The sequence below is a fragment of the Ambystoma mexicanum genome, chromosome 1p, assembly GCF_040938575.1.
Source record: "Ambystoma mexicanum isolate Mex_15411 chromosome 1p, UKY_AmexF1_1, whole genome shotgun sequence".
In the NCBI taxonomy this organism is placed as follows: domain Eukaryota; kingdom Metazoa; phylum Chordata; class Amphibia; order Caudata; family Ambystomatidae; genus Ambystoma; species Ambystoma mexicanum.
The window spans coordinates 1,459,579,984-1,459,601,448 of record NC_090921.1 but is presented as its reverse complement, the minus strand read 5'-3'; the positions used below and the strand labels follow the sequence as shown (position 1 = coordinate 1,459,601,448).

Here is a 21,465-nt window from a genome sequence, read left to right as displayed (position 1 = left end):
GAGTCCAAATCCAGCCATTTAAAATCTGATGCTGCTCCTATGTACAAATCACCCCCCCCCCCCCTGTTAACCATCCGGGGATCTCAATACTAAATTCCCTTAGAGTTGAGGTATTGCCGAATTTGCAAATCTTTCCATAAACCAGAAACAGGGAAACACACATTTACCGAATGCAGGAAACGAGCATTAGTGTACATGTGTATTTTTGAAAAATGTGTGCATAGTTACAACACGATAAAGACTGGAGTTTTTTTGGAATTACTGTCTCCACTCGGGGTCTGATTCTTTGCACGTTGCACTTTATCGAATATGGTTACAGGCAGGAAAAGATCTAAAAGCTTGAACTAAACAGTGTTGGAGTAAATCACGCTAAAGACAAATATCCGTGCGACCGGGTTAGCCTAAATACCTGGGTTTTATCCTTTTCTTACCTCACATGTTATTTATGATGAAATGTAATGTCTGTTCGGTTTTTACAGATATTTTTGTAATAATAATATCATGAGAATTGAGCGGAAGATGAAATTGAAACCAAATTTAATGTATTGTAAATTAATGTTGTCGACATTTTTTTTTAAAGTTCTTAAGGAGCTAGAAACACATAAAAATAAATAAAATAAATTAAGTTAAGGGATAAAGCACAGAACAGAACCAGCCTAAAAATGGGTCTGGATGCAGACCTAAATTCCGCCTTAAACCAACGTTCTTGTGTGTGGAACTGAAACGCGAAAGATATATCGTTTGTTTGTAACCTCATTAACATTCTCTCCAGAAATGCTGTTTATCATTCAGTGATTGTGTTCATAATAGTTGACATGTGCTATCACGTTTCCTCACGGCAGTGCCTTGGTGTCAAATAAGTTGTGCCCACAATGACAGTGAAGCTGGCATCTGTGCTAAGCGGGATCCACCTGCCTGTCCAGTTTCACAGAAAAATCAGGCCTGGCACTGACTCAAAGGTGAGCGAGCCAGTGCATGCCGGCTGCCTACCAGCAATTTTAAAAGGAAACCGGTCAGGAATTGTGGCCATTCTTTACCTTTCTGCAGGCAAAAGTCCTCTCTTGCTCGTCCTGGTGATTTTAGAGTGGTTTTTAGAGCACATATCCAAGAGAGGTTTCATTCTTGCACACGTTTCACGGGTTAAACCAATAAGATTTTTTATTGGGCGCCACAAATCACGGGTGCTAAATCTGAGGAACACCTTGATAACATGGATGGACCACATGTTTAAACATATTATTTACAAGTCATGTATAAAAGACACTTTACTTTGTTAATAATGGGCATACACGTCACAGTCACAGTCAAAGAGTAGCATTGAAAGAGTACAACAAAGGCATGTGCCCTTATTGTTATATAGGCATATGTACCTTTGTACCTTAGTAAATCAAACTTACAAATAATGTTTTTTCACCAATCCGTTTAACATACCGATTAGAAGCTATAGAGGCAAACCCTGTGGTCACATATACTTGCCTTGATCACCGCTTCAGGAGTTAGGCCGGCGTACTGTGTGTTCGGCCGGGAGGGAGACATGGTGGGCGACACGCGGCCACTTTTGCCCTGTTTCTTCTCCTTCTGCTCCGTGGTTGGCCGTGGACGGATGTGTCTGAAGATCTGAACAATGAGCAGGTTGATGGGGAACATGAGGATGGAGCTCTCGATCCCAATCATCACTTCCTGCCAGGTGAACTCTATCTTACCTGTAAGGGGTAAAAGGGGCAAGTACAACAAATTAGGTATAGACTGATTTCTCATATTTAATGGAGACTGTTTTGGGAGAAAGTACAAAAACAAGGAGAGTGACAAAATCATGCTGTATTGTCTACATTATGGGTGAACCAGAATAATTGTAATTATAAGCCTCTGTGCAGTAAGGAGTGCAGCCACTTGGCAGTCTACAGGCTATTCAAGGTGATATAGTGCACATACCTATTGGAGCGCACCAATTCCTGAGTTTGCGCCACCAAGTCTGGATGATCCACAATTCCATGTGGCACATTGCAATGGACTGTGCCTCCGAGAGGGTGGGTGTCTCGAACGTTATGGAGGAACATGTAGAACGGTTTGCCACTCTCACGCCTCACCTGCGGCGCCGCATTGTTGGTGGCCCACTTTTCGGTCACCTGCCTCTGCCTCTCCGGCCCGGTTGTCGCATGGCCACTCTTCTAAACAGGACATGCTGAGGTTCCTTCACGGCCTCCTGAACCCATGACCTCCTCTTGCAATGTCAAAATACTTCCAAAATACCTCCGCTGCCTCAGCTGTAGCCTGTCTGTTTTCACCTGGCCAATCGCAAAGCTTCACCCTCAACCTCCACTGCAATGTACAATTTAACTTCAAATGAATGTACTCCTTGACACATTGTAACATGTGCTTTTTTAATCTGGTCTTCAAACTGCAAAGGAGGTATAATCTGTTTTATAATAACTTTATAGACCCCCATTTGGACTATACTGCACGTTGTGTGCCTGTAAATCTCATGAATACCTTTGCTACATTCAGGCCTTTAACTTCCACATCAGGGCCTGTAACACCCAGGACAGCACTAGCAATAGCTCAGTTAGCGCATGGTTCCCATTGTAGGCCGCCTCTCAGCCAATCAGAATGCCCAAAATAGAGTTCATAATCTTGTTAATTACTTCATTCCAAACATTCTGATTTAGAATGTAGCCTAAACTCATTCACTTTCATTGTTAGGTGCACACCTCTGTGTTCATAGCTTTATAACCCTTGGGAGTGATGGTCACCTGGAATTAAGACCTTTCCCCAATTTCCAGCTCATGCATCGTCACAGACAATGAATTGGCGGCCGGTCATTTTGCCGTAATCAAGACCCCGCTTCCTTCCATCTATAAGTCGAAATGTGCACTTTTAACAAAAGGGGGCAGTATTGACATCCCTCCTATCTAGGCTGCCATGCCAGACTGTGGTGTGCTGGTGCTATTGTGCCGTGCAGAGTAGCGGGTCATTGCCGTTTGTGTAGACGGCGCTCTTGCAAATCATAAAATAACTGGCATTGGGCCTGAAAGATCATGAAATGGGAGGACAGAGAAAGAAAAGAAGCTGACGATGGATGTACCATTTGCGTTTATAGCAGTAATCAAAAGCTTATCAATATATTCTCAAAGCTTGGTTTAGAGAAACCTTTGACCGAATCTAATCAAATAACCATGGCCGGCTATGTTTATAGCCCTCTGGTTTACCAATTCTGACGGAAGCTGTGGTTTCCAATAGTTGAACTCTTGAGGGGTAGGAGGGACTAGTATCACTTGCATTACTGTTGCGCTGGTGCCTATTACAGTGCATGGTCCCAAAGGGAACGCCTAGCCATCCCTTTCCCTTTGTCGTCCATGGGAAACGGTGCCAGCAGCCTGAGTGGCTGGGGCTGCAGCAGGGCGCGACGAATTTCCACTTCACCTCGGCCCAGGAGATTGGTGAAAGAGAGTGTTGCTGCCAAGGTGATCCCAAGATACCCACCTCAAGGGTAGACACAGGGCTGGCAGCACCAGCGGAGAATGCACAGAGTTGGGGCAGAGCTAATGCCGCCGAGGCCAAGCCAAGGGCTTTCCCTGTACTTTGCTAATATTTGGTTGGTGCAGATGTAATGGCAAAGGCAGGAACTAACTATGGTCAAGAGCCAGAAGTATGACATTCTCACTACTGAGAAATGCCGCAATCCACTAACATTAGAGCAGGATCTGACACACGGGACAGAAAGTCAAGGGCGCAAGTGTTGCCGCAATACCCTCTTGCCCTTTCTTACCCGCTGTGAGCAAGGAGGGGAGGGGCCCAGAAGATGAGTGACAGTAATAGGAGCCATGCAGATAGACTGCATGAACACCTGTGTTGATTCCAAGGCTATGCAGCGTCTGAATGAGAGAAAAGGAAAGGAATGGTGACGGAGGGGGAGCTGCAAAATGCTTACGCCACTATCCCTGGCCTTGTGTACACTCTCTGGGAAACCCTCTCCATTGTGCGTCAGGAAAGACAAACTATGCATTGATTGGACAACATGTTCAGCAGCTGAGCAGCAATGAGAGCTGCATTGCAGTCATAGGTTGTTGCCATACTCGCTCCCAGCTGTGCTACTGAACTATTACACACAGATATATATGACGGTGATGTCCCTATAGAAGAAGCGGCTGTTTCTCTTGCATCAAAGGCCTTGCTCTAAAAAGCATTGACTTTGGCTGTGAGATGGCGTCTAAAGAGGCTGTGGTGGAATGGGGCCTATGTGCAAAGAGAACATAGCAGAGGGCTAACACAGGTGTTGCTGGTTCAATTTATGTGTTTCACTTGAAATGCTGCCCACCTAAAATGGGAACCCGGGCAGAAGACTTGTTCGGGCTTTCCGCAATTTGTGTATCCCCTTAGCTTTACAAACATTTCGCTTTTTGCTGTAGAGGGTAGCCTGATCCTGTCCTGACTAAGCTATGCCTTTCTTCTGCTCGAAAGAGTGCAAAACAGGTCAGCAGGTGCTTTGCCTTTACTCCAAGTTGGCTTGAGAGTTCCTGTAACAATAAGAAAGTGGTAATAGTTGGAAAATAATCGTCAATTTAATCGTCAATGGTTAATCGTGTTCGTGCCTTAGTGTGGGTGCTACTTCTCTAGTGCAGTCCAATAAATCTATCAGAAAACAGACATTTGAGGAGGAAAATTAGGTTGTTGTACTGATGGACATTTACTTGAAATAATCTCCATCTATGACGCAAACCTACCCTTGTTTTGCATGATAAATGTATCACCCTTTTTATTTTGACCGTTATTGTTGAATTATCCACTAACTTCCAATGTGTCCCAGGTCCACAAATCCATGACACATCCCACCCAGGAACGTCATTTCACCAAAATGCCAGGGGTAGTGGAAGTGACATCAAATGACGCTTGACCCCCTGATGACATCACAGGAAGTGATGTCAGTTGACCCCACCCCAAAGTGATATAGCGGTTAGCGATGGAACACGACCTTTCACCCATTGACAAAACAGGAAGTGGCATCACATAGGATTGTACGCTACGAAAAATATGGTTACGATATCACTATAGTGTGATGTTCATTTCATAAAAGAATGGATCGCCATATGTATCGTTAAGATCAGTGTGTATAGGCCCATATTACCAAATGATCGTGAATGCAAGCAGACGTCCATGAGCAAATGATAATGATGTGTTATTATATAGCACTTACGCTTTATATAGACAACATATACATCCAATATCACCCAACCTGTGTTGGTACTCATTTGTCGACCTCAGAAGGATGAAAGGCTGGGTTGAGGCGTTTAAGAACAGACTAAATCAGTGACTTACCCCCTGAAGGAAGTGTGCCTCAAATAAACCTTTGATGAGTCTAGCAATTATTGTGTAGAATTCCAGAAAGACACATTATTTGGTATTCCTATTCTTTCTTATTTAGGGTCAGTGCTGAAAGTGTTAGACTTGTGGCACTCCTGTTCTCATTTTTCTTATTTTTTTTAAGGGGCCTGAACAAGAAGGCTTGCCACTCCAGAAGTAAAGAGCCACATGATGCTGGCCACAGCCCAGGAGCTTGCATTACAAAGAAAGAAAAAAAAAACTATTTTTTAATTTGTTTTAGAGGTCGCAAGGGAGACCCCAGAGGTTGCAAGGGGGACCTCAGAGGTCGCAGTTGCGATCTCTGGCGACCCCTAAATGACGTCCCTGATCTCATCTGCTCTGCTAATGACTTTCCAACCTTTTTCCTATCTAGATCGAATGATCAGAACACCCCTCTTCTTCTAGCCGTGGGGTGCGCACCGTATGGCCCAGGGCCATATTCGGCCTACAAAATTCTGCTTTGCGGCACCTTGTAGATAGGACTTTCGTAATGAATTGCAGCCCACTTCAAGCAACAGAAAACAAAGCGGCCCACACTTCATTGGGAAAGTCTTTCTAGCCTGAGAACATTTCTGCTCTAGGCGTCCAGAGAGGGGGGCAATTGCCCCCCCATTGGCTGATTTGTCCCCCCCTGATTGATGGCCTGCCCCCGCACCCACTCTGGCAAGGAACTGTTTCCAGTAGCTTTAAAGGTGCTCCTTTGCCCAGCCGGAGTCTGTACTGTTTGCTTGGTGTGTGTTCTTTTGTCTGGCCTGAAAGGGGCACCAATGGGCGATGAATATCATTGCAGTGGGGGTCATCACTATTAAAAGCAGGCTACCTACATGGTGGGCACACTATTGTTTTCCAAATGTGCCGCTTACACTTATCTAGAAAAAAACGAAAGATATTTCCAAACGGAAACATGCTTCTTAAACTTACATTCGCTAGTTTTCTTTAGCAAGTGTTTATTTTTTTGTTGGACTGCCACATTAATACCGTGTGATTTTTGTGTCCCTTCCTTTGTGTTTTTTCACAGGATATATTTCTAAAGCTGTTATATGCTTGTCAAACTGCTTAACCACAAATAAATGTTTCTGTTATGCTGACAGCAGTTATTAGGAAGTTACACTGTGGGTTCATGTGTGCCAACTTTTAATTTGCACTGTAGGGGCAGAAATCCCCCCACCCTCGCCCTGAATATAAGCAAGCTACCAGCCCAACCCATCGCCTGACAGAACACATTTTATAGCAGTTGTTGGTTTTGGCGCATTTGGGGGCGTAAAGTGCCCCCAAAAGGGCAAAACTATAGCTCCAGTTAAAGGGAGAAAGAGAGAAGAGGGCTTTTAGAGAAGGACATTTGGTTGTTATAGTAACCAAAACATGCCTGTGCCATAAAATGGCTCAATCCCCAAGCGCTTATTTCTGTATCCTGCTGCTTTTTAAACCAATGACTAGGGGAGGGGGTGGGGGTTATTGACTGTGAACCTATTGAATTCTAAGATGGCAAAGGGTGCTGACTGCATATTTTGTAAAGGGGTGTGGTAAATGTTTAGGATGTGTGTGTGGCTTTGAGTAATGTGGGTGTATTTTTGTTGTTGATTGGTTAATAGGGTGTAGTGGATTGGCATTCATGGGCAGGGTTGTGTTCCGTGTGGTGATTCACCATTTTACCTGTAGCAGCAGAGAGTTAAGGTTGAATGTTTGTGTGTGTGTGTTTGTGTGATGTTTGAGAGAGCAGACAGTATAATATGTATGAATAAGACATTTTAGAATTGTTTGAAAACACGTAACTTACAATAGAGAAAAATGGGCAGGATGGGCCTTTAAATGCTGACAGCCGATTCACAACGAGGACAGTGTCTTTGTGTGCGATATTGTCCTCAAGTGATTTTAATGACTGGTGCAGTTTCTTATCATTTCTGCACACTACCGCTCAGCCTGCACCCCATCCTCACGCTCACAAGGTGCTCCAAGCTTTTGTTTAGAGAGGCAAGTTTTTTTAGGCCATATATGTTTCGGAACAAGGCCTTTGGCATGCGGCAGGGCGGTGTGGCAGGTGTTCCTGGTCTTTGGACCCGAGGGCTGAGGTTCCCGTCCTGATAGTCTCCTACTGCTGCTGTGTGGGGAATTAGTATTGTAATGATGAATGAAAATAATAGCTGGTATTGTGACGTGTTCAATTCCATTGACTCACTTGTTACAATACGTATATTTGGAATAACGTATGCAGTGGCAGTGCTGGTTACATTGATTACTTTTTACAGTGAACAGGTCAATAGGCCATGTTCGTTCTCGCAGAGGGGCGCCTATGGACTCCTTTTTTATTATTTAAGTGACTTAGGTCTAGTCACCCTATGTTTCCCTGGGTCATCCAGACGTGGACCCCTTGCTCACTGTGCTGAGAGAGGCACAGCTCTATCTCACTGATGAGGCCAAACAAGGCTGAAACACGTGTTTGGGGTTGCTGTTGATACTCTTGCTCAGAAGGGAATTGCCATAGCATTTTGGTGCTGTACTGCCCATGTGGGCGGGACAAAGACTGAGATGCAAATGGAAATTTCCCATCTGTCAAAGGTACAGTGAGCTAAAGTGTGGCTGCGGACTCTCGAGTGGGTACCTTCCCAAAGATCAGGTCATTTAGCCGTGTTAGTTCTCGCAGTGGGGCGCCTATGGACTATTTTATATTGTTTAAGGGACTTAGGTTTAGTCACCCTAAATTTCCTAGGGTCATCCAGACGTGGACCCCTTGCTCACTGTGGTCAGAGAGGTATAGCTCCATCTCACTGATGAGGCCAAACAAGGCTGAAACATGTGTATGGGGTTGCTGTTGGTACTCTTGTTCAGAAGGGAATTGCCATAGCATTTCGGTGCTGGACTGCCCATGTGGGCGAGACAAAGACTGATATGCAAATGGTTATTTCCCATCTGTGAAAGGTAAAGTGAGCTTAAGTGTGGCTGCGGACTCTCGAGTGGGTCGTGTTCGTTCTCGCAGAGGGGCGCCTATGGACTATTTTTTGATTATTTAAAGGACTTAGGTTTTGTCACTCTGGGTGTCCTAGGCTCATCCAAACGTGGACCTCACTGTGGGTGGGACAAAGACTGAGATGCAAATGGAAATTTCCCATCTGTCAAAGGTACAGTTAGATAAAACACTTTCCACACGGCTCCGGACTCTCGAGTGGGTACCTTCCCAAAGAACAGGTCAATGGGCCGTGTTTGTTCTCGCAGAGGGGCGCCTATGGACTATTTTTTGATTATTTAAAGGACTTAGGTTTTGTCACCCTGGGTGTCCTAGGCTCATCCAAACATGGACCTCACTGTGCTCAGAGAGGCACAGTTCCACCTCACTGATGAGGCCCAACAAGGCTGAAACACTTGCAGGGGGTTGCTGTTGGTACTCTTGTTCAGAAGGGAATTGCCATAGCATTTCGGTGCTGGACTGCCCATGTGGGCGGGACAAAGACTGAGATGCAAATGGAAATTTCCCATCTGTCAGTTAGCTAAAGTGTGGCTGCGGACTCTCGAGTGGGTACCTTCCCAAAGAACAGGTCAATGGGCCGTGCACGTTCTCACAGAGGGGCGCCTATGGACTATTTTTTGATTGCTTCTTACACTGCATTCACAAACAGCAGAGATTAAAACAAAATAGATGCACAGACATATGGTGTTGACGGCCTGATGCTCTAATGTGTCTTGTGTTTGCTTTCATTGGAACAATCATGTGCTGGGAAACGTGCGCCCAGTGCCATCATTTTATTTGTAAGACCGCATTGTTTTTAGCCACGTATTTAAACCGAATGTCCATGGGGGCATATGGTACACTCTGGACAACACGAGATCTTATCAGGACCCCCTTTCTCATTCAGGGACACAAGCCAACTGGTTTGGAATTTATAAGCCCTAAACACATGCTCGGCTTCCTTTCATGTTGGGAGGATGGGGTAAAGCAGGAGACAGGGAAAATCTACAGATGAAGAACTATGTGACTTTTACAACTTCCTCTGAGCATCGGTCTTTCTTTAAAGCTCTGTGAATTCGGACTTGCAATAATGGGGGTGGGGTAAGGGCAAAGGGGGAACGAGCTTGCAATGCAAATTAAAAGTTAAAAAAACATGCACTCGCCTTCTTCCTCCTTTAGAAACAATACCGTTGAACCAGATCCTAGTAATGTATTGTGGTTCTGTGATGCCAGAACATGTTGAGTACGTAAGCGTGTGCTTGTTGTGTAAAGGGGAGGCAGGCGGTCGCCCTCGGCTTGCCACTTTCCTAACAGCACACATGTTCGCCTTCGGTTCCCTTTCAAAGCGGTGCGTTACGTGGGTAGGCGTGGCCAGGCTCGCCAATGCCGAGCTGCCCCTGGGAGGGAAACTGCAGCCCACCGATGGCCTTGCGAAGCTGGGGGCGCTATATATAAAGGCAGTTACAGTAATACGATTTATAATTAACACTTTAATCCTGAGGCTTCGCAGCACTAATATCTTACCGCAAACGTTAGAGCCAAGACATAGGTCAGGCACAATGCCACACTAAGCTATATTCTTATATGTTCAATGGGGCAACATCGTTACATTTCCTCAGCAGAAATGTGTACAATGACTTTAATGAGGACGGATACAGAATAGAGGTCTTCGTGTTTTACTAGAATGTTTGAACTGGCCAAGCACACCCATAATGGAAACATGACTGCATTGCTCGGCAGAAATACACATTTTTAAATCGAACATAGCACAGACCTGTCCGCACGGGCAGTGGGGTGTTTGGAGATCACAATATAAGCAAGGACATGTACATGTCAAGATAAAATACTAGCACAGTATTGGAACAGGAGTTAGTACACACTTGAAAGGGGAGTGCCAGCATTTCCCAGAACTGCTATTTGAAGGACAGTTTCAGCACTGCCACATCAACCGTGGTCAGCATAGGCCATATACAGTGCCAACGCTGCCAGTCACAACTGCTTTACACTTGAAGGGGTAGGCCAGCGCTTCTCAAAACTCCTGACCCTTTAATAGGACACTGCTGGCACTTCTCTGCACGTTTGCTAGCCACTCAAAAGGGCAATACCACCAATTTTGGTTTAATGCGTCACAATTAATATGACAATTTCGGCACTTAAAAGCACTCGCACGCCTTTAAAAGTGCAGCACCAACACTTCTCTGCATAACTGCTATCCCTTTATCAGCACAATGGCAGCACTTTTCAGAAGGCCTGCGGCTGCTATACTTCTAGTCAGGCATGTCCAGCCTCTCAGCGGAACAGCTTTACTTTTTACAGGATAACACCAGAACTTCTCAGCATGACTCCCATCTTACTATTAGGACAGGCACGCCTCAGCAGGGCTGCAATACATTTATTGAGACCGGACCAGCAATCCTCGTCACAGTTGCTAAACGTTTAATGCTACTGGGCAGGACTTCTCAGCAGAACTGCTATACATGTAATGGGGCTGGCCCGTCCCTTCCCAGCACAGATGCTGAACGTTTACTGCTACTGGGACAGTACTTCATTTTTTAATTTTATTTATTGTATTGAGCATTTGTTAGGAGCTTATACAACTGAATAGTGTTTCAAAGCGCCACAAGGCTAAATGGGAAGGGAACAGGGGAAAATAACAATGGGAAAAACAGTCAATACAGTCATGGTCCTACTAGGCCTTGTGGAATTCGAAGTGCAGTGAGGAGCAGTGCAGGAGATGGGGAGGGAGGGAAAGGAGGGCAGAGGGGTGGGCAACTGCTGGTGGAGGGCCCGGGAGGGAAGTACTAAGGGGAGCCCAGAAGGAGAACCTGAGGCTAAGTGCTAGTGCAGGCGACTCCCAGGTGGGATGCAGAGCCGTCAAGCAGGGGCTCGCGAGGGTAGTGCAGTGGGGGTGGGGGACTGTAGCGACTGGAAAGAAGGGCCTGGAATCCTTTGAAAATCATGAGTATCAGTCCACCAGTCACAGTGGCAGTGGGGTGTTTAGCAGGGAAGGGAAAAAGGGAAGGAGGTGGAGAAGAGCAGCGTTTTGAGCAGTTTCCGGAATTTAAGGAGGGCTGGCTCAAGTTTCAGAGGGGCAGGGAGGCTGTTCCAAAGGAAGGCACCAGATGAGGAGAGAGACCCACCCCCCACTCTCTGCTTGGAGAAGCGATTGACAATCAGAGAGCTGGAATTATAGGAGCGTAGGGTTCTTGCAGGGAAGTATTTAGGCAGAGAAAGTTGGAGATAGCGTGGTCCCAGGCCCTGAATGCCTTGTGGGTGAGCCAGGGGGTCTTGAATTTGATCCTTGCAGCCACAAGGAGCCAGTGGGGAGATTCTACGGCTGGAGAGATACGGTCCCTGGGCTTGAAGCCAAGGATATGTCGTGCAGCCCTTTTCTGGATTAGCTGGAGGGGTGTAGGGAGGAAAGAGGGAGATTGAGAAAGAGGCTGTTCCAATAGTCCAGCCTCGAAGGGAAATCAGAGCTCTGGAGACATTGAGCTTCTTGGGGAAGGCGAAGAAAGGCAGGAGCGTGGTTTTGGAAGTGGGACTTCTTAGTAAGGTCCATGATGTGAGGAATATAGGAGAGAGCAGAATCGAAGATGACCCAAAGGGTTTTGGCCTCACATGATTGTGGGGGTAGAGGGCCCAAAGAGGGTGGCCAGAAGGTAGGGGGAAAAGAGGGTGTAGATGTCCCAATCAGAAGGATCTCCGTCTTAATGGTATTTAGGCAGAAATCGCTAGCAGCACACAATACCTAAATGGCAGACAGAGAGGAGGAAGTGGAGAAAGTGGAGGGAAGTTTGAAGGAAAGCTCTGTATCATTGAAATAACACTGGAAAAGAGGAGAGAAGGAGGAAATCAGATGAGCAAGAGGGGCAACATCGATATTGAAGAGCCATGGCGAAAGGATAGAACCCTGGGGGACACCACAAGTACAGAGTGAGTTGGTGGATGAGAAAGGGCTCAATTGCAACTGGGAAGGGCGGTTAGTGAAAAAAGACGTCAGGCAATCCATTGCCCGGTCGGTGATGCTGAGGGTATCACTGAGTCCATTTATGAGGGTGGTATTGTTGACTGTGCCAAAAGCAGAGGAGAGATCAAGGAGAATGAGGGCGCAGGAGAGTTGGAGTCGAAATTAGCAAGCATGGTTTCACAGGTGTTCAGGAGAGCAGTTTCCGTGCCTCTGGATGCCCAGAATCCAGATTGATGGTCATTAAGGCAACCATAAAGAGTTTTCCCAGGAAGGGGGTAGTGGAGATAGGGTGAGAGTTTGCCAGACAGGAGGGGTCAGCAGACAGCTTTTTAAAGAGAGGGTGCACAAGGGAGTGCATGAGGGAAAGAGGGAAAGAGCCAGTGGTGAAGAAGTGATTGCAGAAGTCAGCAAGAGCAGGGACGAGAGTGCAAATGTTGTCCTTAATGGTTCTGGAGGAGCAGGGGAGCACCTGTTTGGTGGAGACTTTCATAGAGCAGACCACTTTAGAGACCTCATCCAGTGCAATGGGAAGGAGGGAGGAAACTTAAGGGGGTTGAAGGAGAGGAGTCAAGGGAGGGAGGAGGGCAGGCCCGGGAATGGAGAGGGGAGTGGAGGAGAGTGCGGACAGGATGCCCTGAGTTTTTGATGTGAATTGGGAGGCCAAAATGGTGCAGAGAGCCTGGGAAGGGAGGGGAGAGGTGGAGACTGCAACTGGATTGCTGAGTTCCTTGCAGATTTTGAAAGGTTTGGCCGTATTGTTGGTGGCTCTGGATATTCAGGCATGGATGTGGGCCCGCTTCTTGGTGCGGATAGAGAAGCGATATTGTCTTTGGAGCAGGCCAGTTTGTCAGAGGGTAAGCCCAAGGTTTTCCACTATCGTTTGCAGCTCTGCGCTTGCTTTTCAGAGGTGCTAGATCGGAGTCATACCAGCTGTTGTTCTTGGAGGCAGGTTTTAGGTACATTCTCATAACAGGGGCAATGATGTCAAGGTTGCTAGAGATGGAGAGGTGCATTTTAGCAAGGATAGAGTCAGAGGGAGAGTCAGAAGCAGGGGTTAGGGTGATGAAGGTGGATGCGGAAGCAGCAACTGACCCTCGCTTCATATGTCGAACGATGGCAAAGGAGGCTGGCAGTGGTGGGGGTGGCTTAGATAAAGGGCCAATAGGTCCCAGGTGGGAGGAGAGGAGAGAGTGGTCAGACCAAGAGAGGGGGTTGGTAACTGGATTAGAGATAGGGATGTCGCCAGAAATTAGGGCGTTCACGGGTGACCGGCAGAGTGGGTCGGGCCGGAAGGGAAAATAGAGAGAGAGAGAGATGGAGTCACAGAGGAGACAGAACTGAGAAGTGGATGATTCAAGGGAGACGAGGTGGATGCTGAAGCCACCAAGGAGGAGGAGTTTGGAATAAGAGGTTGAGAGGCAAGAGGCAGGGTCGGCCCATTCAGAGCGGAAGAGAGAAATAGGGCCAGGGGGCCTGTAGATAGTGTCAAGGGTGAGAGAGAGTAGGTGAGACCCCAAGCTTGCAGACTAGGCATTCAAAAAAGGAGTAGGATTGAGTAGGTATGATGAAGACAGGGTCCCACTCAGGGAAGGTTCAGGGTCACTCCCCCTCCAAGCCTGTCGGGTCTGAGTTTGGAGAGGATTTTGTAGCCCCCAGGCAGGAGAGTGTCAAGAGCAGTAATAGAGCTGGCATTGAACCACGTCTCGGTAAGAGCGAGGATGTCTATGTCAAAGTCTTCAAGAAGGAGACAGATGTTAGAGGAATGTTTGACAGCAGAGCGAGCATTGAGAGTAGCTAATTGAAGCTGGTTAGCACTTTTGAAAATGTTCCGAGGTGGGCTATAAGGGTGTGGTACTGCAGTGGGTGGTGGTGGAGAGGTGAGGAAGAAGGAGTGACGGGAGAAGGGAGGACACTTTTGAGAGAGGGCAGGCCCAGTCGAGAAGGAGAAGAGTGGGTTGAGAACCTTGGGCCATTATAGTGCCATTGCGATAGACATTAATGATACACCTAGAACATGAGAAATATGCCAGATCTACTTCCTACCTAGTGCCACCATTAATGAGTGAGGAGGAGAAAGGGGAAAGAGTAGAGACCAGATGGAGGGTCCATAGGTTAGGAGAGGGAAAGAGATTGGAATTTCCGTAATAGTCGGCCTGGAAGTGGCATTGATGTAGTTGTCTGCAATAGGTATGCCTGGATTCGAGTGCAGGAGAGATTTGTTCAGGTTTTTCTTCCAGACCTAGTTAGAGAGGAAGGATAGGTGATAGACTAGAAGATAGTATAGATAGGAGAAATAGAGAGTGTCATGGGAATAGTGGACGAGAGAGAGAGATAGACAGGGGAGCTGCACAGTGCTGAGCACAGGATACCGACGCACGTGTAGATAGTGCAGCGGTTCATGGCGGGGGTAACTCAGAGGTGCCCAGGTCCCTGCCTCTGCAGTAGCCCTCCCTGCCTCTCAAAGAGTCACAGCAAACACAACTCACGAGCACCAAGCAACACACAGCGTAATTATGTTCCACTCTGTTCATGCTGCAACCCGGAGATGGAATGTATACTGTATGAGCTTTACTGTAGACAGAATTAAGCTGTCCATCATGTACTGTACACCCTGTCTCGTTTGAGAAGCTTAAGGTCAATGGAATAGACATTATTGGACTTTCTTCCTTCCTTGCTTCCTTCTTTGCTTCCTTCCTTCTCTGTCCCTCTCTCTCACCCTTCCTCTCCCCTCCCTTTCTCTCTCTCCCGTCCTTCTCCCTCCCTTTCTCTCTCCCTTCCTTCCCCTCCCTTTCTCTCTCTCTTCCTTCCCCTCACTTTATCTCTCACTTCCTTACCCCTCCCTTTATCTCTCCTGCCTCTCTCTCCCTTCCTTCCCCCCATTTTCTCTCTTCTTTCCTTCCCCTTTTCTCTCTATCCATTCCTTCCCCACTTTTCTCTCTCTTCCTTCCCCTTTCTCTCTCATCCTTCCTTCCTTCCCCCTACCTTTTCTCTCGCACTCTCCCTTCCTTCCCCCTCCTGTTCTCTCTCTCTCCCTTCCTTCATTCCTTCCTTCCCCCTCCCTTTCTCTCTCTCTCTCTCTCCCCTCCTTCCTTCCCCCGTTCTCTCTTTCTTCCTTCTCCCTCCCTTTCTCTCTTCCTTCCTCCCCCTCCTTTTCTCTTTCTCACTCTCTCTTCCTTCCTTCTCATTCTCTTGCACTTCTGCACCCCTCCCAACGCCCTCCTTTCAATCTTTGCACCCTGGTGCCTAAATGCATAATGCAAAGAACAACAGTAAAAGCCAAAACTATTGGCATAGCCAATGCTGCTGTTTATAAGGAATTGCAAAACATAATAAGATTTGCAGCCAGTTTTAAATATATAACATCTTAGCAACAGTCACTCAACCTGCTGAGCAACCCTTGTAGCCTTTTACTGTAGGCATGACTATGTGTCCCTTAATGTGTTAAAAATCACAGCATTACGAAGAGTGTAGTTTATGTATGACTTCAAAGTGAACAGTATTTCATCACCAGCAACACAGACCATGTGCATACATTCATTCATGGTGTACTAGTGCGAGCTTCTCCATAATAGGCAAAGTTGCAGCGACCCACGGGCACCCTCCCCGTAATGGAGGAGCGAGCCCTGTGTGAACACTGAGCACTCACTCAGCTGCTTTATGCGTCTGAGGGAGCGCTCCTCGTCTGGCTCGAACTGTCAAAGGAAAAGCGCTTCCGTTTGTCAGTTCTCTTCCTCAGCGTTGCATATCCAATGTGCCATGCAAAGATTGCAACGTTTTGCTTTCCCAACCTTGGATGGCCCATTGGGGATGCTCGCTTAGGAACTGCATGCTTCTCCTCGTACATAGAAACGGAGAAGAGCACTTCGTCATCAGCGCTCCAGCTCTTGCGTGCATGTGCATGTTCACACAAACCAGGAAGCACTCTTTGTACACAGCCTATTCATCACCCTTCCCCTCTCAGGTTTGATGTCTGCACAGCTCTTGTTAACATGTGGGACAATTGGCTTGCTATGTGGTGTGCATGCTGCTGGGGTGCCATGGAGTCTCTGTGCTCACTCTGTGGATGAAAAATTCAAGCTCAGTAATATCTCAGTTTTTCTTCTGGGTTTAGTACACAATTTTACCAACACCGGTGTTGTAAAGCATGGTAATAAGCAGTATAGAAAACTATATAATTTATATTTTGTATCCATGGCCTGTCACCCCACTTTTGTATGCTGCTTCAGAGCAAAGTATTGGTAAGAGAACATTCATTCATTGCCTGGTGTCAAAGCAGTGGGTATTGAAGTCTTTTGTGCCAGTACTTCTGATTACAGAGGTGTTTTGTGGTGGCTTGTGTGGGATACAAATTTAACATTTTTCATTTAGTTGAGTTTTTAAAATGTGATGGTGTCCTATTCTCCCAGTGGGCTCCCAGTCTGCCCATACTGCAATGCTGTAAAGTGCAAAGGGTTGGAGTTGCACTCTCTTCTAAGATCCCGAGGCAAAGCTTCCTCATCTAGTCATTAATGTGGGCAGATCACTCGCCAACCACATCTGCACATCTCTTTGCCACCTGCAGGACACCTAGCTCTCTGTCTGCCGGGGGTTACAGGGACGATTTTGTTCTAATACTATGGATAACATGTTCAAGCCCAGGGCCAAATCAATTTTCTTCTGTTTGGTAATAACCTGTACTAACACCAGCGCTGTAAAGTATGTTAATAAGCACTAGAAAAACAGTTTTGGTTAATAAATGTGATGCAGAATTGAAAGCACAATTAGCAATAAAGACAGGCAGCACACTTCGAAATGCCTGTTTGTTCCCCCACATGCTTATTAAAATGTCTTTGGGGGTTGCAAATTCATCACATGCCCCTCCTGACTACCCCGCACAAACAATCCAGTGCCCCGTAGACAGCCTGTAAGGTACATTGGGCTCGCCGAATGTAGCAGTTTCAGGGCGCCTGCGCCTGTCCATGGAGTGGTGTACTGTGCACCCGCCAGGGGTATCCAGACCTTGGTCTACTGGAGGAAAGAACATGAAGGAGGTGAAGCTATGTGAATGGGAGAGAGGGAAACAGATGCTACAAGCATGGGAGTGATGAAGCAGTGGGGGAAGTAGGTTTCGTGGTGCACGGGTGCACCATGCATGGCAGCCCTGTTTGGTGGACCTTAATTCTGCAAAAAGGAGGCAGCGGATACGTCTTTAAGTGTTGTGATAATTGGGTTGTGTTTCCAAGGCAGATTTGAAGAGTGTGATCCACAGGTCAAGCTCAGGAATGTTAATATGAATAACATTTCTACATTTCTGGTTTCAAAGGGAATTAGAGGTGACACCAATATGTCACTTAAAATCTACTGTTTGCCTGCAGTGGGGTGATATATGTGAAAGTGGTTGGCGATGACTGAGCAGGGGAAAGAGTGGAAACTCTCCAATCTGGCCAACGTTGCTGGGCAGGTCCTGGGAATGGCTTAGCTTTTAGCATTCCATCCGTATGTGAACACACGATGGTTCCTTGTATTAGTATATGTCATTACAGCATTTATAGACTGCATGGTTCACCACCAAGGTAGCATCTTGGTGCTGAGTATGGCAAGGCAGTGCAAGGATGGTTACTTAGTAAAGAGCCAGGTCTTAAGGGCTTACTGGAATGTCAGATGGTCCTTAGTGGAATACATTTAGCGAGGGGGCACTGCCAGAAATGAAAAGCGATTGATACCTTAGGAAGGTCTGCACAGATTTCTTTGAAGCCTGGATGAGGAAACCTGATTTCTAGGTAGTGTGGATTGGTGATGGAGTTTAGCAGAAACAAAAGGGGGCTCAGGTGATAGTATGTGAGCCATGACTAGCGGTTTACAATGGATGTGTCTAGCAACAGGGAGCCAGTGGAGGCAGGAGAGTGCTGAAGTGCTTTGTTCTGGTTTCTTGAAATAGAAGTAATGTATTCCATAGCCTACTCAACCCCGACCCCACTTTACCTCCACTGCACTTCACCTCAACTCATCAAACGCTACTCCTACCTACTCCATCCTCATCTCAGTACCAAAATGCAGGCATGAATGCCAAGGTATGTACTATTACCATAGTAGAGTGTAGTAGAGAGGATGGCATTGATAATCAATGCTTTGTGCATGAAGGAGACATGCAGGGTTTTCTTGAGAGTGTGGAGAAGGACGAAGCAATGGCTGGCCATGCCTTATTTATTTATTTATTTATTTATTTATGGCATTTGTTATACACCCAAACCCTTGGGTATCACAGCGTAGGTACTTGTACTTCCGGAGCAAAAAGTAATTCTGCATCAAGGAGAATATCTTAGCAGCATTTGACAGATTATGAAGTGGACAGAACAGGTCAAAGTGAGGGAACAGGTGTGCCAGAGTGGAGGACATTTTTTTTGTGCTGAGGATTTCAGTTTTGTCACTGTCTAGCTTGATATATGTGTCTGCCAGCAGGTTCTGAATAGTAGGCTAGAATTGGTGAAGAGTGTTGGCTGTCTAATCAGGGTCACTGGCAAGCCTGGCATAGATTTACTTATCATCTGCATAGGCATAGAAAGACCAAGTAAAGGAGAAAGTGAGGGAGGTCAATGGTTGTATGTATGGTGAAGAGAACTGGGGGAACGGGAGCAGCCTTGTAGGACTCTTGCGAGGGGGAGTTGAAGTTTGGATTGAGAGATGTGGGAGCAACAATCAGTGATCTGTCCAAAGGAAGCAGACAATCCCAGAGAGTTCCCTGTCTCAAATCCTGAGCTTCTCATCTGACCTACCTTATTCATGAATGCCTGTCTACATTCCTAAGGGGGTGTGGCAAAACTATTGGGTAGCGGGTACCACTTAAGAACAAAGGCGGTCAGAATTTGTGTAAACGTTTTAACAACTCTAGAGCTGCAATAGAGGTGGTAGTAGCCAGCTATTCTGCTTGCCCCATCTGAGACCCAAACCCCAACCCGATTTTCTCTTTATTGACCTGTTTGCAACTGGAAGAAACATCATATTGTATTATGTCTAGTGTTGGTATTGTATCCAACTCTTCACTTTCTTCTACATTTGCCATGTCTGTTATTTGGGTAAACAGAGGGGTTCCCCAGGGCCTGTGGAATATTTTTATCCACACCGATGCGCCACACTGCACCCCTTTGCCAATTGGAAAAAAAAACTGCCAAAAATGGAGGTGATAACCCCCGTGCATGCCAAATATGCAAAACTGTGCATGGTTCACAAACCACAAAAGACCTGCACACCTTGCCACACACAGACAAAGTGGTGTAAAAACAGAAATCACTGCTGTCACTTGTCACCTGTTCCCTGTCACATGAATCAATGCCACAAAAGTGGGCTAAAATCCGAAAATGCCCTTAAATACAGCTTACTAATCAATGGCAACCTTCAAAGTGCTGTTTTGGTGCTAAATTCAGTTATTTTCCCCAGTGAATTATTGATAGGAAAGTGTGCTGAATTCATAGATTCTCCAGGCAGCCAGAGGAATCCAGGCCTCCCTGACTGGCAGCTGCTTCAGAAAATTAGCTGTCAAACCCAGTTTTAAAGTGTTTCTGTTTCCTGATTAAAATGGCACAATTCACCTATCTGTTTGTGAAGGGCTAATTCTTTTAAAATGTCCAAATCCCTTATAAACTGTGCTTGTATTTTATATGTGAAATCAAAAGACTTTAATGTAAAGTAACCCAGCCTGGAGCGAATCAACTATTTAATTTTGATATGACAGCCCAGCCTGGGAAGATTCACATTTCAGCTTGACACTCAGTTGCTACAGGAAGGCTAATGGCTGCTTAATGGTTCCTGCATAATGAAAACAAAGAGAGCCTCATACATTTGTCTTCTGGCTGACCCAAGGACAAAGGAAGGCTTGGACACCCATCCTCCTAAAGGAGGGGCAGGATGTGGAGGAGGTTTCTCAGTGAACTTCAAAGGACTTGCCATTTGCTCACTTGGGAAGTAAGAAAAAAAAACCTGCCCTGGATTTTGAATGGAAATTACTTATTTTTGCCTCAGAACTTTATGACATTTAACATGGCAGCCATAATAAGTAGATGAATGAAAAATACAAACTTATAAATATGAACTCATGCTAGACAGTTGAAGATTTGGTAGGAGTTTTTACTACATATGGAACCAGAGATACACCAAAACACTGATTGTGGCAAAACTATTAAGGTTGTAAGCTTAAAATTGTATGTGCATGATCTACTGATCAGCGCCCGGAGATGTACCGATTTAGAAATGATTAATCCAAACTGTTATGGGTAAAACTGATACAAATTCCGTAGAATGAGAAAGACAGCTTGCACAAGGATGGGGAGTGAATGTGAATGTAGACAATCAAATATGAAACGTGGGTGTTCAATTTTATTAGGGTACATAACGTTAGAAATGTACATTTGTGCAAAAGTTATGTTTTGGTAAAAATCAATGTGGGAGTTCCTAAATCGCATCGTAAAGATGACAGCTTTGTTCAGACCGCCAAAAAGTATGTGCCTGCAGCCACTCACAGCCATGGGCGTGTGTTTTTGAAATTCTGCCCACACCATAAACTGGCATTTGACAGTATAAATATAGGAGTTTCACTAAACATAGAGACACACTGCTTCCAGAACCCATCCAGATGTCCGCGGACAACTTATTCCAGACCTCTTCATCTTGTAGCTGACTCCAGAATTTCTTGAAGATCCAGATTTCTTTGCAGAATCCAGACTTAGCATTGCTGAACTCTTGCTAGCTTGACCCAATTGCAAACCACCACAACTTAAAAGAATAATTCTGATTCAGCTTGGCTTGCTACCATTAAGGCTTGCCCGCTAAAACTTGCATCCTGTAATCTGCCGTGTCCAGCGACCAGAAGGGCCCTTCCAAATCCAGACTGAGGTACAGACCAAAATTTACTAGAACCACGTCACTGATCGGATCCCCCCGGAGGTGACCTGCTGTCGGTAGACCGGACCAGATTCATTGACCAGAGCTGACGGTCCAATTTCACTATAAATTACTGTAAGTATTAGTAGGAAGAACGGTGACCCATAGTATAACTGCATTGTATTATCCCTAACTCAAACCATCCCATCTTTAATTCAGAACCCTAATATTGTTAGAATCCTTCTTGCGCTGATTTGTCTCATCTGTGTTACAAAACCATAACTCCTTATTGATTTTGCTTAATTAAAGTAATTCCCAAACAGAACGGAAACTAGAGTATCAC

General features: G+C 46.0%; 1 protein-coding gene across 3 annotated transcripts in view; it reads right to left on the bottom strand.

The window, feature by feature from the left end:
• The window catches only part of LOC138455382 (polycystin-1-like protein 2), a 900,768-nt gene that overhangs the window by 310,577 nt on the left and 568,726 nt on the right, over window positions 1-21,465 (bottom strand). For all 3 annotated transcript variants that reach the window (XM_069607102.1, XM_069607103.1, XM_069607104.1), the window contains one exon: window positions 1,477-1,703. In XM_069607102.1, coding sequence (XP_069463203.1) covers window positions 1,477-1,703 — 227 coding nt within the window. The remainder of the gene's footprint in view (window positions 1-1,476; window positions 1,704-21,465) is intronic.